Here is an 18564-nt window from a genome sequence, read left to right on the forward strand (position 1 = left end):
CTACATCTGATATTCATCAAGTTAACAGTATCATGTACAGCACAAGTCCCCACAGGACTTTGACAAAAAAATATATATTGCATGAAAAGGAAAAATAATACAACATGCACTTATTTTTTGCTGTGGACACTCTTTACCAACATAAGTGCATCATATTGCTACTTGCTGAAGATAAATGCAGACTTTGTACACTGCAAATGCTTCCCAGTAAATACATTCTGTGATAAAGCATGACAAAAATAATAATAATAATAAAAAGAATGAGATCAAAATATTCCGACTTGTGCAGCATTCTTCTAAGTATTCCATTATCTTGTTTGTAAATGGTCAGACTGACATTGCCAACTATGTGCTCGCTTGGAAAACATTTCTTTATAAAAAAAAAAAACATTTAGAAAGAACTTTCAGTACAGTCATTCTGTATATATAGAAAAATAATAACCCTATAACACTCCAGTATGAAGGAGGGGAACAAAATTCATTTTTGTTCATTTTAGCACCTCAGGCTTCAACTCAATTACCTGAAGAAGTCCTAACAAACAAAAACATATAGAAAGTAGATTTGGTGGATTGTTGTAACTGCACAATTATATTTATACTTCCGGACCTTCACCTCCAGGTACAAGCTATAGAGAAAAGAAACAGCGTAAATATGACATTTAGTAATGAATGAACTTAATGGATTTATAATATTTCTATATGTTAAAACACTGAATATCATTACTTTGAGGGTAGAAAAAGCTGTCCCAGATAGGTTTGCTATGTACAGTAGGTTGTCTCTGCTCCCTGTATCACCAGATGGGCTAGATATAATTTCTGTACATATACAGTGAACCTCCATGTGACAGTGGCCCTCATTTAGAGGCGGTGGCAAAATGCGAGCGGCCGCTTCTCTTTTAAAGTGCGGCCTACTGGTCGCTAGCTAAGCTGTGGGTTAACAACCACAGTTTTAGCGACCGACCAGGTTGATGGTCGCGATGGTCAAGACCATCGCAACCATTGGGGCTTGCGACGAGACCCTAAGGTTGGGTCTTGGCAACCGCAAGCCCAAGGGAGCTTCCTGCTCTGATCGAGCAGGAAGCTCCCCACTGACATCAATGCTGTCAATGCGGCCGCCCACAAAACAGCAGGCGTTCCGTCGGGAACGCCTCCGTTTGTGTAGCATACCCCCCGCCCCGCCTACAAAAAAGGGCGAGCTGTCGATCAACATCGAAAGCCGCCCATTTTGTAGCGAGCCCTGGAGCGAGAGAATTTCTCTCTCGCTCCAGGGCTTGAGCACACGTAGTGCGCCCGCTGCGCGTGCGCAGGGCCTAAACATCGACCCGCTTGCAAGCGGGTCTGAATGAGGTCCAGTATTCTTTAGTGTGCTCTAATACATTAAAGCTGCACACACACAACGATTTTGTTACCAACGATTTTCTATCAGATTTTTTAAAGTGTAATGAACGATTTTTTGAACTACAAACGATTATTTGTAACTTCCCTTAATGAAAATCGTTCAGTTGGTCAGTCAGAATGAACTACAAACGGGAACGCGCATGAACTATAATCATTCATCATTATAACTCAGAAACTGAACGATTTTTTTCAACGATTGAACGATAATGACGTCGTTATAGTTAAATCGTTCAAAAAATCCTTACGTGTCTATGCACCTTAAGGGTTTCAAAACAATCATTTAAAGTGTAAAGATACTAATAGGTCAAGGATCGGTTTCATACGATTCCAGCATAATTTATTAAAAGTAGTTTTTCATCTATAAACTACTAATTTACTAACAATTTGTACAACTCTACTATACATATTGTTATTTGTGTTGCTACATCTACATCTTTGTAATGGATAAAGGGGCCTCAATAATGCTTATTTGTTGGTTATAGAAATAACATCCACATTTTATGATTACATGGTTAAAAAGCACAGAAGGAAATTAGAAGACAAAGATGCGTATTATGCAGATGTTGTTGTGAGCATTTGCAAACCACTAAAATCAAATGCTACTAAAGATGGAAATGCAAAAAATAAAAAGTATGGATTTTCTTTTAATCATAATCGGCCTATATATTGATAATTTCTTGTGTCTTACCATGGTTATATTGTTTCCGTTTAGCAGGATTTGATCTAGCTTTGTAATTCGCCTTCCCTCTGGTGTGATCTCACTAAAAATGCAGAAATGTAATAAATCATGCAGATAACAAGTTAATAGAGATCATAAGCATTTTATCGACTGCAAGTTACTGGCTGCACTATGGTTACACCTGAAAACATTATATTATCAAATATTAAATCAACATAAAATGGTGTGTGAGAAAATAGCACCTCCTAGTGTCATATGTTTGCATAATTCAAATAAGTGCTACAAAGTAAATCCAACAATGTGCCCACATATCAAAATAATAATAGTAATGGAGCATACACACGGTCAGATTTTTCTTTCAGATCTGAACGATAATGATTTAAAAAAAACGTTCAATCGCTCATATCTAAAGGAAAATCTGACATATCTGTCAGATGAACAATTTGCGATGCACGTTCACGTTTGTCTGAGAACGATATCTGACATGTTTGCAGTCAGATTTCGTTCATAATTCTTCAGATATCGTTCATCAATGAACGATTTTTTCCTAGGTAGCCACTCCCCAGGGTCCATTTTGTGTTCAATGCGACGCAGAGAAAGCACAGCAGAAGTCACGAAGCCCAAGACACTTCATAATAAGGCAAGTTTTTTTTAATCCAGCATGTCCAAACGGGCCTATGTTGGGGGTGGCAGCAGCAGGGGCAGGCACCATGGGGGCACTTTTTGTGGTGCCTTGATTGAATGGTGGGGGGGGGCTCCCCAGCGGAGGATGGGGGGAGGGGGGGGGGGTAGTAAGGGAATGGAGACACCAGCGGGGCCCATGTCTGAGGCCTCAACAGCGGGCACTGCATATAACCCTGGGGACACAGCATAAGGGGCACTATTAACCCTGGGGGCGCTGAATATAACCCTGGGGGCGCGGCATAAGGGGCCAGCCTGTGGGTACTGCATAAGGATCACTATTAACCCTGGGGGCGCTGATTAAGGGACACTATTAACCCTGGGGCACTGCATAAGGGACACTATTAACCCTGGGGCACTGCATAAGGGACACTATTAACCCTGGGGCACTGCATAAGGGACACTATTAACCCTGGGGGCACTGCATAAGGGACACTATTAACCCTGGGGGCACTGCATAAGGGACACTATTAACCCTGGGGGCACTGCATAAGGGACACTATTAACCCTGGGGGCGCGGCATAAGGGGCCAGCCTGTGGGTACTGCATAAGGATCACTATTAACCCTGGGGGCGCTGATTAAGGGACACTATTAACCCTGGGGCACTGCATAAGGGACACTATTAACCCTGGGGCACTGCATAAGGGACACTATTAACCCTGGGGGCACTGCATAAGGGACACTATTAACCCTGGGGGCACTGCATAAGGGACACTATTAACCCTGGGGGCACTGCATAAGGGACACTATTAACCCTGGGGGCACTGCATAAGGGGCCAGCCTGGGGGTATTGCATAGCGATCACTATTAACCCTGGGGGCACCGAATATAATCCTGGGGGCGCTGCATAAGGGGCCAGCCTGGGGGTACTGCATAAGGATCACTATTAACCCTGGGGGCACTGAATATAACCCTGGGGGCGCTGCATAAGCGGCCAGTCTGGGGGTACTGCATAAGGATCACTATTAACCCTGAGGGCACTGAATATAACCCTGGGGGCGCTGCATAAGCGGCCAGTCTGGGGGTACTGCATAAGGATCACTATTAACCCTGGGGGCTCTGCATAAGGGGCCACCCTGTTGGTACTGCATAAGGATCACTATTAACCCTGGGGGCACTGAATATAACCCTGGGGGCTCTGCATAAGGGGCCAGCCTGGGGGTGCTGCATAAGGATCACTATTAACCCTGGGGGCTCTGCATAAGGGGCCACCCTGGGGGTACTGCATAAGGATCACTATTAATCCTGGGGGCGCTGCATAAGGGGCACTATTAACCCTGGGGGCGCTGCATAAGGGACACTATTAAACCTTGGGGCGCTGCATAAGGGGCACTATTAACCCTGGGGGCGCTGCATAAAACCCTGGGGGCGCTGCATAAGGGACACTATTAACCCTTGGGGCGCTGCATAAGGGACACTATTAGCCCAGGGGGCACTATTAACCCTGGGGGCCCTGCATATGGGGATAACTACAGGGGGCACTGTATGATGGGCACTTTTGAATGAGAGCCAGTGGGGGAGCAGCCTGAGACCTGTCGAGCTGGATTGGTAAGGGAGATTCCCCTTTTCCCAGCGTGCGCATAATTGTGAAGGCCCCCACCCGGCTACTTTTTGATGCCACCCGGGTGGGAAAAATATCTGGGGAGAACACTGCATGTATACAAATGCAAGCAAAACCTGGCTTGTTTGTATTTTTAAATACGCTACGTTATAGAAAACCTGGCCTGTCATACAGAACCTGCCATGCTTATGCCAAACTTGGCTTGTTTTCTTTCTTGTTATTTTTGAAAGTAAATTTTAGTTTCCGTATTTTTAAATGTTTTTTTTTTATTTTTTATAACCTTTTATATTTCAGTCATGGCTGGTAACAAGGAATACTGGACAGGATTTCTGGAGCTGTACCAAGCCAATGAGTGTCTGTGGAATTTAAAGATGAAAGAATACTCAGATCGGGGCTTACGCCAAACTGCTGGAGTATTGCAGGCGCCTGAAGAAAGATGCAACCATTGACTGGGTAAAGCAGAAGATAAATAATTTCCGAACCACGTTCCAGCGGGAGCACACAAAATATGAGAATGCCAAACGTTCGGGAGCAGGGGCAAATGAGGTGAAAAAAACCAACATTATGGTATTATGACATTCTGTCCTTCGTCCTGGCAAAAGAGCCGGAGATTCGGTCTATTAGCTCACTGGATGAGGACATGGAGGAGGTTCCTCCTGTTGAAGTACCGGAGACTCAGGATTCCGTAAGTAGATACACTATTATATGGAATTTTACTCATTTTTCGGACCATTTAAATTTAGTTTACAGATGGTATGTAATGATGTTGGTACCACTTGAAATGTCTTTTTCTCTCCTAGCTTCATCCAACGGAGGAAGTGGATCCTGGGCCTCCGGCCAGTGAGCGAGTGGAACTTGAGGAGAGCACTGTGGAGGCGCCACCATCACCACCACCTCCCCAGCCACCGGCCAAGAATCGGAGGTCGGGTGGCAAGGCGGCGCAAGCCTCAAGCTCCGGACCGGGTCGGGTCTAAAATTTTTTAACACGTGCTGAGGAGGTTCTTCAGACGAGTTCGGACGATTTCACAGTTTTTGGACTCAACATGGGCAATGAGTTGAGGAAGATGAAGCCCCGAACCCAACATCTTTGCAGGCGGTTTATATATGGGGTTATCTATCATGGTATGGCAGATGAGGTGGATGAAACCACGACGATAAGCCCATACATACCCCAGCAAAGTGTTCCCATGGAAACCACTACCAGTCACCTCTTTGCACCGACTCCCCTAAATCCTCCTCTACAAATCTCTCCCCGTTCTGCGTCGGGATCCCATACGTCACCATCCAATCTTCCAGGCCTTCACTCTGCTGTTGGGAGTGCATTGGCCACCCTTGCCCATGACGATTTTTATGAGTCCTAATTTTTTTACATACGTTTTTTGATGGCATGTTTGTTAATTATTTTTTAGCCCGATTTCTCCTTCTCTTTCGCCAGGATGTTGGACACTTGTTCATAATATCATAATGTTGGACTTGCTTCACTTTATTTTTGCCCTTGCTTCAGAATGTTTGGCATTCCATATTTTGTGTTGTCTTCCGCGACATTGTTCGGGATATTATTCTATCTTCTGCTTTACCCAGTTATGGGTGTATTTGTTTACTGGCCCCTGCAATACTTCAGCAGCAGCTGATGAAGCCTTGTTACCCTGATCTGAGTATTCTTTTTTTTCAAGGCACTCATTGGCTTGGTACAACCCAGAAAATCCTGTCCACTATTCCAGGGCTATTTCATTGTTTAGATAAATAAACAAAAAATTATTTATAAAAAACTTCAAAAATTGTCTGTCTTAATTTTTTAACATATTTTACTTAAATGTTTTTATGTAAACTATTAATGTATTTGGAATGTAAAAAAATAAAAATAAATTGAAATCAGTGACCAGATTCAGACCTGCTTGCAAGCACACAACGCTTGCAAGTAGGTTGATGTTCCCCCTCTGCGCATGTGCATCCCGGCAACGGGCACTCCGTTGCTCCGGGTCTTGCACCAAAACGGGGCGGCTGTCGTTCTTGATCGACAGTTTGCGCCATTTTGGAGGCGGGCAGGGAGGGTGACTGTTCAAACGGAGGAGTTTCTGAAGGAACGCTGGACGTTTGTGGGCGGCTACACTGACATCGCGAGTGATGTCAGTGGCGAACTTCTGGCTCAATTTGAGCCGAAAGCTCACTGCAGCTTGTGGGAACGAGACCCTACCACAAAAGTTTTGTTGCAAGCCCCGATGGTCGTCATCCTGGTCGCTCGCTAAAGCTGTGGGTGGTCACCCACAGGTTAATGAACGGACAGGAGGCCTGGTTAAAAAGCATTCACAAAACAAATCGGTAGACCCCAAAAAATTAAAATTTAATTTGGGGGTGATAAAACATTGTTGGGGGACAAAGTTAAAAACTAGCCAACTTGACTCTGGGGGGGGTGCCAAAATATGGCCCAGGTTTTTTTAATAATTGCATCTGTTTACGGCAGGGGGGGTTTTCCAGAGTTTTTTTAAAATGACTTTAAGAACTTAAAAATTTACTGGTCCCTAATTTCAAGTTCCCCAGATATGATGGGCATAGTTATTTTTCCCTTAATAAAATTAGTAATGCTCTTCTGCTTCACCATCTTCAAAGCCACAATGATGCACCTGGCGCTGCTATTAGAAACCCTGTCTTCCTTCAAGAGATAAACACAGGGGCACCCTTAGTAATTCTCTATGTCTACACATCTTTAGGGGGGTCTATAGAATATTTTCCAAAAATTCACATTGTGTTGTACCTGTAAAAAAAAAAGTTGTAAAAATGTACAAAAAAAAGGTCCCCCAAACCCCCCCCCCCCCCCAAAGGTCAGTGGTGGTTTCTAAAAATATGGGGAATAAAATGTGTAGGGTTCCGCCGTATTTTAGAAACCAACACCAGGCTGCAGGGACCAGTTCTGGTTTAAAATATAAGGGTAAAAAAAAACGTGGGGATCCCCCTATAATTAAGACCAGCACCAGACCCAACCAACCGGGGTGTAATGCCACAGCCCGGAGACCCAATCACCGGGGCTCCAGGTCCAAAGCATTAGCACCCCAAGTCGGTCAGTGCAAGCCGGTGATCTCGGGGGAGTCGGGGACCCCCCAAAGAAGGGTACCCCCCCCACCTCCCGAGCACCACAGGCTCACGCTGAAGCCCGGGGTTCTTCCCCATACCCCTGGAGTGGTGGGTATGGGGGTAATGGTGGGGGCCAAATAATGTAAGACTATTGTACTTTACAGTGGAACTACAAGTGCCAGCATGCCTGCCATTTTGCACTTGTGGAACTACAATTGCCAGCAAACATGCGGCACTTGTAACTTCACTGTAAAATAGTAAAAAAAAAAAACAAAAACAAAAAAAACAACACACACACCGTGTCCTGTATAACTTTATTACACACACACCTACCCATTCACACATACTTACCTATACCTGATGGAATATCCATAATGAATGGCCCTGCAAAAAAAAAAAAAAAATCATACTCACCTACTCTATTGACCAGATGGACACAGGATGTGTATGTGTGTTGCCGTCAGCCAATCAGCGGCCGCGCTGACTGTAGAGCGCTCGCTGATTGGCTCCGGCGAATGCCAGTTCCCACGTGGGCGAGTCAAAGTAGCGGCCTATGTCTGCACGTGCCGCTAGTGTCCCCTCCGCTTGTGTAGTGTAGACCGCAGGGAGCACAGGCCACACAAAAAAAAAAAATTACATACACCCAGCCACCAGCTGCCCACAATCCAGCTTCTCCCGGAAACGGCCAATGGGAAAGACGTCATGAAATTTCACCCATACTGTAATGCAAGAGAAGAGTTGAGTCTCGCAGCGGTCATTTACGTTTGTGTCAGGTGCGGCAATTAAGGTCAGTTTTTTCGATGTGTGTGATAGGGGGCACTGTCACTGCATTAGGGGGGTGCAAAAACAGGCATCACAGTATAGGGTGGCCACTTCATGGGGCACAGTATAGGAGGGGGAAAAAGTACTGTGGGCACTGCATAGGGGGGACACTGCATAAGGATCACTACTACTGGGAGCAATGCATACGGTGGCCTACTATTGTGGGTACTATATAGGGGTGGAATACTACTGTGGCCACTGCATAGGGGGTACGAATAAAGAAGGCACTACTTATTAGGGTGAACCATGACTAGGGACATTGCAAAAAAAGGGCCACATGTTCTGTTGTCTGTACTACTGGAGTTATTCAGGTGATTTGAAATACAACATATGTCTTTTGCGGGTCTGCCGTAAGGCTGCATGGGGGTTCCCTAACATGTCTAACCCCCAAACATAAATACAGCACTTTTTGCATAACTCCATTGATAGGCAAAGGAATTAATGCATTTTTAGTGCAAAGATTTACCTCACCACATAATTATCTAAAGAAATTAATATGTGGATACATTTGTACAGTGAAAAATAAGATCACCGACTAAAGTTTACCACACAAAAATAAATAAATAGTTTGCAAAAAAACAGCCACAGTGTGTCATTACATGCAATTAAGTTAGTACAAAAAGTACTAATTTAAATTACCTTTAAGTACTGGGACTTGAGGGCCTGGTATATGGCCTTGCACATCTCCGGTATGATGACGCCCAAAGCCTGTGGTGAAATGAGGGAACCAAATTTCAGGTCAGCAAAGGATCTTCCGGTAGCCAAATATCGTAAGGTAACCGCCAGCCTCTGCTCAGCCAATATTGCCCTCCTCATATTCGTATCCCGTTGCTGGATAACAGGAGTCACAAGTCGCAGCAACTCCTGGAAGACTACGTCGTCCATCCGCAAGAAATTCCGGTAGTCATTCGGATTATTCTCACGGATTTCCATCAACACAGGCATATGGGACATGGTATCCCTCCGCAGTAGCCACTCCTTTGTCCAGCAAGAGCGAGGCCTCCTCCTCCTCCTCTCGGCCCTCTCCCGCTCAGACAAAATTGCGACTCCTGTGTAGGCCACCATCATTCGCTGACGAATGGGTTCCATGTCACATTTGCACAATAAGCACACTTTGTAAAAGGCAAGCCAAAAACAAAGCGGAGCAAATTAGCAATGCAACGACATTTAGCTGGTATAAACCGAACCAAACTAGCCACAGAGCAAGAAATGCAAAGTTTTAAAATGGCCCCCACCTTTTTAGACTATTGTACTTTACAGTGGAACTGCAAGTGCCAGCATGCCTGTCATTTTGCACTTGTGGAACTACAATTGCCAGCAGACATGCGGCACTTGTAACTTCACTGGAAAATAAATAGTTAAAAAAACAAAACAAAAACACACACACCGTGTCCTGTATAACTTTATTACACACACCTACCCATTCACACATACTTACCTATACCAGATGGAATATCCATAATGAATGGCCCTGCAAAAAAAAATAAAAATCATACTCACCTATATCCTTGCGCTGGTCTCCGTAGCATCCCCAGGACTTGGCAAAACAAAAAACCTATTGCACAAAAAACCAATTGCACAATAAACACTTTGTAAAAGGCAAGCCAAAAACAAAGCGACAGAGCAAGAAATGCAAAGTTTTAAAACGGCCCCCACCTTTTTATTCCCTCAGGGTAGCCACACCCACCAACACACACACACACACACACCTGTCAATCATTGTGTTTGGACCAATCAATCATTCTCATTTGATTTTACCTCATTAAAATAGTGTCAGATTTGTCCAATATTGTTCAAATCGTCCATCATTCATAAAAATCGTTCAAATCGTTGAACGATATCGTTCATCTGACAAATCTGACCGTGTGTATGCTCACTAATCGGTTATTTGCATAAGTCTCATGTTCTGAAGCCATTTCATTGTAAAAATGATGAACAGTATGCAATAAAATATAAAAATATCCATACATACTAAAAAAAAAAAAAAAGTAAATAAACAAACATCAGTGCCTACAACCAACACTGCATAATAAACTTTGGGGCATATTTAATTAGATGCGAAAAGTCCCGTACTTTTCGCATGCCAGACTTTATGCCGACATAGCTAGTTTTCCATGCAAAAAAAGTATTGTGCTCGTCCCCGCTTATCCCCGTATTCAATTAGAAATCGCCGAAAACAGGACCCGGCGAAAAGTGCTGTCAGATTTGGGGAAATCAGCCTGACACCACCCAAAAGATGCACTGACATTGTGGATCACTATAGATACCCCCGAATAGCCCTGATGAAGGTACTTGGGGTACTTAAATGACCTCAATAGCTGCTAATTAGCATCTTTGCAGAAATGGGAAGAATAGCATTTAGCAAGTTTTTTTTGTAGAAAATAAGTAGTCCCAGCAAATTTGAGGTACACGAAAATGGGTGCAAGCATATTTTAAAGTTTTTAAAGTGAAGTGTTAAAAAACGTAGAAAATCCACCTGCCGCATACTTGGGGATCCTCAGTATTGTTAATGACCATATGCATCCCTTTATGGCCACAGCCTTAAAGGAACCCATTTTCTATAAGCTACATCCAGCAAGAAAACACACCATGACACAAAGCACACATCTCCAGCTACTTCCACAAGCACAGTGCACCCCAAAAGCCTCCAGTTACCAGATTTCATCTTTTGGATTTGATGGGATTTGCATCATTAATATTCAGCTGACACCTATGCAGAAACTGCGTGATGGTATCATTAGCAAGAGTCTCTACACAATTTTTCCAACACCTTGTTGAACCTATGTCACAAAGAATGCAGGCTGTTCTTGGGAAAAGGAAGGGTCCTAGCTAGTACTAAAAAAAAAAAAAAAAAAGTATACCAAATAGAGTATCTAGTGTATAACCTTATAATGTGTGAACAATAAAAAAAAAAAAAAGGAAAAAATAAGTTATTTGCACAGCATGCAGCTGATTTAACAATACATTTTAGGGTACTTGTCTATAGATTTTAATGAGTGGAACTCCTCAAAGACTTTTTTTTTTAAATGGCAAACTAGCCCCAAGCTTTGCTGAGTGTACCAGTCTACTAAATCGTATATCTATGGTTTACAAAACAACCATTTGGTGCTACTGGAAATTTTGCTATGTGGAAGCACCACCCAATTATTTTTTTTCATATAAATTTAACATTTGTAACTTATTTAAAGTTACGTAGACAAGGTCTAAGTGCTAGTTTTTAAAATGTACTTACAATTCTGTGACATCTTCCAGCACCATATCTGTACAGTAAAGTAAAGGATAACACTAGAAAAACGTACTTGTTTGTTTCAAAAGAAAAAACAAATGCAATTATACTTAGTAAACCAACTTAGCGTAGCAAATGGCAATTCTACATTTACCAAAAATATATATTTTTTTTGTTTTTTTCGTAAAAGATTCCAAGGCTTACAAATCTTAATATGCAGCGATACTACAGATTTGCATTTACATAACACAATGCACAACTCCATTCAATAGGAGCACTTTTCCTCCCTATCTTTCCTGCCATCGGGAGAGGAGTTTAAGGTTGACGGAAAATAAAAAAGTGTAAATGTTTTAGGTCAATAACAGGAACAAAGTAACCATTTCCATTTTCCCAAATGTTAATGCTTGCCTATTGTAACTTTTATTTTGTTTTCCCTAACTATGTTATGGTTGAAATTAGATCGCACTTATAATCAATAATGGATCTTCAAAGCATCAAACTATTCTTTTGGTAATACTCAGAGGACACTTCTTGTGATCTAGGTGTGCATCCACACAAGACTTAACTATCAGAATTGGGATTTAACTATATTTAAAATGCCTCCAGTGTGGATATATGGCACCATAATTTAACAGTCAATGCTCTATTCCTAAAACGTAAGTATCAGTCACTGCTGAACGCTGGCTGCAGTCAACTGTGTCACTTACAGGCGAGTATCTCCTGAATGTGAATAGCACGTGATGTGTGGCTGTGCAAATTTCTGACTATTACAGTAGGTAAGCCTTGATTGTTTTCTTGCTTGCACCTATATGCAACATGAGTAAAAACAAGGAATGCCTTCCAGCCTCAATAGCCCGTGATGAGTTAGTGCGCGAGGTTCTGACTGAACCTCATGTCTAACTGAATCTGTCCCAAAGTTTAAGGTTTGTGATAGAGAATTACTATATGCTACAGCCAGAGCTGTTTTCAGCGTCAGCCACTAGAATGTAAGCAAAATAATAAAAAAAAAAAACAATTACCTGCAATATAATATAAACTGTGTTACACCAAACATATGTAGGAATTTTAGCAGCTAAATACTTACATAACCAGTATGCAGCCATCTTGAACTGGCAATACTAAATTGCAACAAGCTGTGCACACACATATACAGATTAAATTAACGACAAAATTACGTTGGAACCTTGTGCGCTAATACAATGTGGGTAATCTGCAAAAAATCTGTCCGTTTTTGCTCGCACCCAAAAATGATGCAAGCAGAACTAAGCAAGAACTTTCTACCGAACTGACCCGCTATGTGTCATCTCCAGATTGAACTACTGTAACCTCCTATCGGGCCTCCCCAACTCCCATCTCTCTCCTCTCCAGTCTGTCCTCAATGCTGCTGCTCTACTCATCTGCCTCCCCTCTCCTACAAGACCCCCACTGGCTCCCCTTCCCTTTTAGAAGCCAATTCAAGGTTCTCACACTCGCTTACAAAGCCCTCACCCATTCCTCTCCCATTTACATCTCTGACCTCATCTCCCTTCACTCTCCTGTCCGCCCTCTTTGCTCAACAATTGCACACTGCCTCTCATGCCAACTGATTACTTCCTCCCACCTCCAAGATTTTGCCCGTGCTGCTCCCGACCTTTGGAACGCTCTTCCTCTCCCCATCAGACTCTCCACCTCTTTACAATCCTTCAAACGGGCTCTCAAGACCCACTACTTCATCAAAGCCTTCCAGCTCCCATTCTAACTTGTGCAACATGCTCCTTCCTCCTTGTTTACCCCATCTGTTTCACACGTGTTTGTCTGCCCCTCCCCTTTAGAATGTAAGCTCTTACAAGTAGGGCCCTCTCCCCTCTTGTGCTTCTCCTTACTTTACTTTCATCTACTTATTACCCCCCACCCACTAGGTGTTATGGTCACTAATGTAGCAATGTATATAATCCATGTCCTATATTGTATTGTACTGTAAGTCACATTTCAAATTATTTGTTTATGTACTTTGTAAGGCACTGCGGAACACTTGTGGCACCATATAAGTTAAGAGTAATAATGTGTGCAGCTGTACACTGCTCGAGGTTCCTCTAGAACCCTGCAGTCTATTGGATCTCCCCCATAGTTTGTTATGATTTAATTTTTGAAATAAGCCTTACTGACCATAAACTTGTACAGAGTAGTTCTCACATAGGGAGCTACTCAATTGTCCTCCTGAGGTGCGAGCAGGACACTTAACACAGGAGAAGCCACTTTTCATGGTGCTGGTAATGCTAACAATTGAATAGCTCCCATCACTTTAGACGGGAGCTAAGAGCATCCAAAACAACTGAGCCCATAGTGCTCAATAGGTGTGTTAACTACTAGCCAGTGGGCAAAAAAAGGACGAATAACCAGTGTACAGGTATAAATCTGATGTACCATATACGATTAAGGCAATTGTTCTTTGCTGTACTAGTCTTATCATACCACAATGAAGATGGAATTGACTGTAATCATCCCAACGCTACTGACATACTTCAAATTAAATGTAAATCTAGAAATACAGGGCATTATAATAAAAAATAACTCAAGGGGCACTTCAATCAAATGTAAACAATATTAAGATAAAGCGCTCTGTGGTATGGATCTAATATATAAATGTCAATACGATAGTATGTAAACTATCCGTAGTCCCGTATCTTAAATATGTCGGTATTCAATAACAAAACTGGTTAGCAAAAACTTGGGACTGTGTGTTCAGAACTGGATTGATTTGGTAAGAGATGTTGTAGGATTAAACGGCTCTCTAAATGTATATATACCACAGTCTGCTTTTAATAACAAGCTGGTGGGCAATAACTTAAGGCTGGGTTTTCAGGACTAAAACCTTATACGTCTGGAATTCTGGTGTGGCATAAATACCACTATGGTATAGTCAAGGTGTGTCTCTCCAATAGATGTGATATATCAATCAACAGACAACATGTATTTCAGGTGGGCAAAAACTGTCGGCGGGATATTCAAAAATATAATGTTCTTGTAGCAATATGCTGATTGCAAATAGGCAAAAACTGTAGGCAGGTTGTTGTATGCAATATAGTCTATATTGCATACAACAACCTGCCTAAAGTTTTTGCCTATTTGCAATCAGCATATTGCTACAAGAACATTATATTTTTGAATATCCCGCCGACAGTTTTTGCCCACCTGAAATACATGTTGTCTGTTGATTGATATATCACATCTATTGGAGAGACACACCTTGACTATACCATAGTGGTATTTATGCCACACCAGAATTCCAGACGTATAAGGTTTTAGTCCTGAAAACCCAGCCTTAAGTTATTGCCCACCAGCTTGTTATTAAAAGCAGACTGTGGTATATATACATTTAGAGAGCCGTTTAATCCTACAACATCTCTTACCAAATCAATCCAGTTCTGAACACACAGTCCCAAGTTTTTGCTAACCAGTTTTGTTATTGAATACCGACATATTTAAGATACGGGACTACGGATAGTTTACATACTATCGTATTGACATTTATATATTAGATCCATACCACAGAGCGCTTTATCTTAATATTGTTTATATCTGTTTAGGAAGTGGGGATACTTCCAGAGAGAGCCGCTAATGGTAGACTAACATCTCCCCATCTATGAGCACCGACTGCTTTATGTTGTTTTGACTTCAATTAAATGTGTTGCTGGCGATGTGCCATTGGAAAGCTCACAATTATGGCACACTGCAACATCACACATTTTGCCTCGCACCCCAATAGAGATATGGTTAGCCCAACATCGGTAGTTTTACTGCACAAGTATCAGCAATGTTCGTGGTTGCACATCGCATTTAATTGAATTGTCTCAGACTATCTAAGACTTTGCAGCTCTGCATACCATGATTTGCACCAACATTTTGCTCATCTCTACCATTCAGTTTGCTCCTTACAATTTTTTTTATTCAGTATGCTTGCATATTACATAGGCCTACCTCCCAACATTGAGAGAGGTTAGAGAGTGATAGAAATGGGCATTGGAAGTCTGGCATTGAATGGTTGCTGGGCTTTCAACATCAAAATACAGTGATTGCTACTAGCCATCTTAACACAACCATTGAATGGTATAACTATCAATGATTATACTTTGCGCATGTGCAGAAGCATTCAAAGCTTCACGCATGTACACTTCAGCTGAGCTGCGGACACCACATCTGGGTGGCCACAGCTGAAAAAGAACATTCACCCAACTGATGGGCATTAGAAAGCTAGCAGCCACCTAATACCAGCAATTTGATGGTTAAAGTACTTAAAATCGGGAACATTGATGGTTGCTAACCCTCAGCTTCCAAGGTCTATCCTTAGAGAGTGATAAGCATGAGAGTGCCCAGTGTTGCTGATGCTATGCAGATGTAAACTTAATGTGTCCCCCTCCCAACTGCTGGCTGATCGGGAAGGCGAGACAGAGCCTCAAATCGGGAGCACTGGAAAATAGGGATTATTGCACTTTGACAAGGACACATTACATACCCAGAGTAGGAATTTGGGCAGAATATCACCTAGTGTAATAAATGAAACATGCTGGAACTGACCACACACTACTACAGTATACGTGTACAAATCATCCCTAACACAGGGTGCAGCTACGGATCATTTATTTTGTATGATATTCGTGGTTGTAAAGGATACTAACAAAGTCATCAAAGCCCAGCAGGGTGCCGACGATTTCCTTGTCACTCTTCATCACAATGTGGATGCGGGAACCTATGCACTTATCCACCAGCTCTGCGGGAACACAAATACACAGGTCAGGCTGGGACAGACCGCATGCAGGCAACACGTCACTGGCCACTACTACACGTCCCAGCATAATGTAAAACACATACCCAGTGGGAGCAGCTGAGAGGGATTAGTAGTCACGTTAGCCGCCATCTTAAGTGTCACTTCCCTTGCTGCTGCTGCTGCTGCTGCTGCTGCTGCTGCTAGGCTCAGTCCGTATGACTCTCCGTCGGCGCCTCTCCTGGTACCTTTTACAATCGACCGCCGATCCTGCCGCGCTCACACCAGACTGTACTAATCAAATGAGAGGCAGAGTGAGTGACTGACGGGGGAGTGGGCGGACCTGACTGACGGGGGAGTGCTGCAGACCTTGTGCAGTTTGTTACTATAAGATCAAAAACTGAAGGGGGTCTATCCACTACCATTACTGTACCCCCCTAGGGCGGCGGAGAGATCCCCTTCAGTATTTGTACCTTGACGTCTTCAGTTAGTAACGTGGATAGTAAGGAATGACGTTGTACTGTAATGGTGCGTACTCACTGGGCGATAAAGTAGACGACTGAACGATATCGTTATCGTTCAGTCGTCCACTTTATCATCCATTTTTAATATCAAAAAGATGAACGATGACGACGACGCGCGTTCCCGCGGGTCGTTCGTCATCATCGTTCATCGGGCTGACATGCAGGCCAACCTGACGATCTCGTCAGGTTGCTGCATGTCAGGGAATGGGGGAGAGAGCCCGGCGCTGAACAATATCGTTAATGATATCATTCAGCGGCTGTGCTCAATGTCATGAACGACATTGAGCACAGCCTGCCGGGGACAACACTACACGATATCGCTCAGGGAGCATATCGTGTAGTGTGTACCCACCATAATGGTGGGTACACACTGGGTGATTAAAGTGGACGGCTGAACGATAACGATATCGTTATCGTTCAGTCGTCCACTTTATCGTCCATTATTATCACAAGAACGATAACGACGACGCGCATTCCCGCTGGTCGTTCGTCATCATCGTTCATCGGGTTAATGGTGGGTACACACTACACGATATGCTCCCTGAGCGATATCGTGTAGTGTTGTCCCCGGCAGGCTGTGCTCAATGTCGTTCAAGACATTGAGCACAGCCGCTGAACGATATCATTAACGATATCGTTCAGCGCCGGGCTCTCTCCCCCATAACCTGACGAGATCGTCAGGTTGGCCTGCATGTCAGCCCGATGAACGATGATGACGAACGACCCGCGGGAACGCGCGTCGTCGTCATCGTTCATCTTTTTGGTGTTAAAAATGGACGATAAAGTGGACGACTGAACGATATCGTTATCGTTCAGTCGTCCACTTTATCACCCAGTGTGTATGCACCATTACATGCAGGCCAACCTGACGATGTCGTCAGGTTGCTGCATGTTGGGGAATGGGGGAAGAGAGCCCGGCGCTGAACGATATCGTTAATGATATCGTTCAGCGGCTGTGCTCAATATCATGAACGACATTGAGCACACCCTGCCGGGGACACACTAGACGATATCGCTCAGGGATCATATCGTCTAGTGTGTACGCACCATGAAGTTGCATACACACGTAACAATTTTTTTAACGATTCAACTATAATTACGTCGTTGTCGTTCAATTGTTGAAAAAATCGTTCAGTTTCTGAGTTATAACGATGAACGACTATCGTTTATGCGCGTTCCCGTTTGTGGTTTTATTCTGACTGACCAACTGAATGATTTTCATTAAGGGAAGTTACAAAAATAATTTGTAGTTCAAAAAATCGTTCATTACACTTTATAAAGGAATGTACACACTAGACGATATGCTCCCTGAGCGATATCGTCTAGTGTGTCCCCGGCAGTGTGTGCTCAATGTTGTTCATGACATTGAGCACACCCGCTGAACGATATCATTAACGATGATGATTAATGTCAGGATTACACAAACAATTAGCGTACATTTGTGGGGGTTTATTTTTGGGTTGATATTTGGTTTTTGGCCTATTGTAACAATAATGTCATCATGTTTGTGTTTTTTTGGCCATTTTGTTTTTGCCTGGTGAATTTGCATCCTTATGTAAATGTTTAAACGTTCCTTAAAGAGCCCTTTTTTTTTTTCATGTAAAATGTTGTTGTTGCACGTTGTTGCCTTGTGGGCCAGGATTAAATGTAACCCATTTTTACAATAATGTCAGAATACAAAGTCGTACATTTTTGGAAAATTTATTGCTATAAAAAAACAATTTCATGCACATATTTTACACAAACATTTTTTGCAGTGTTCATTCCAAAATATTTAATAATTGTGCAAACATAAAAGTTTTTGGAAACGTAAAGCTAAAAATTAAAAACAATTCACAAGAAAGGAGAGGGAAGTTTTGTCC

The 18564-nt window shown here is 42.8% G+C and overlaps 1 protein-coding gene across 1 annotated transcript; it reads right to left on the reverse strand.

The window, feature by feature from the left end:
- Window positions 1-363: 363 nt before the first annotated feature.
- Window positions 364-16508, reverse strand: LSM5 (LSM5 homolog, U6 small nuclear RNA and mRNA degradation associated). The gene is made up of 5 exons (XM_088464295.1): window positions 16286-16508; window positions 16089-16184; window positions 11444-11471; window positions 2087-2159; window positions 364-626 (listed from the first exon to the last, which is right to left on the reverse strand). Exons 1-5 carry the CDS (start codon window positions 16329-16331, stop codon window positions 594-596), a joined length of 276 nt encoding a protein of 91 aa, XP_088320421.1. The 5' UTR covers window positions 16332-16508; the 3' UTR covers window positions 364-593.
- Window positions 16509-18564: the final 2056 nt, after the last annotated feature.

This window comes from Taudactylus pleione, unplaced genomic scaffold (genome assembly GCF_031769625.1).
Source record: "Taudactylus pleione unplaced genomic scaffold, aTauple2 ptg000054l, whole genome shotgun sequence".
Lineage (NCBI taxonomy): Eukaryota > Metazoa > Chordata > Amphibia > Anura > Myobatrachidae > Taudactylus > Taudactylus pleione.

Bases quoted from the DNA above. Each gene is read 5' to 3' on its own strand.
- LSM5 (XM_088464295.1), bottom strand. From the start codon at position 16,331: ATGGCGGCTAACGTGACTACTAATCCCTCTCAGCTGCTCCCACTGG. The intron at 2,160-11,443 runs GTAAGTACATTT...CTGCATTTTTAG, and splicing joins CTGGAAGATGTCACAGAATT to TGAGATCACACCAGAGGGAA. The intron at 627-2,086 runs GTAAGACACAAG...TTTTCTCTATAG, and splicing joins ACGGAAACAATATAACCATG to CTTGTACCTGGAGGTGAAGG.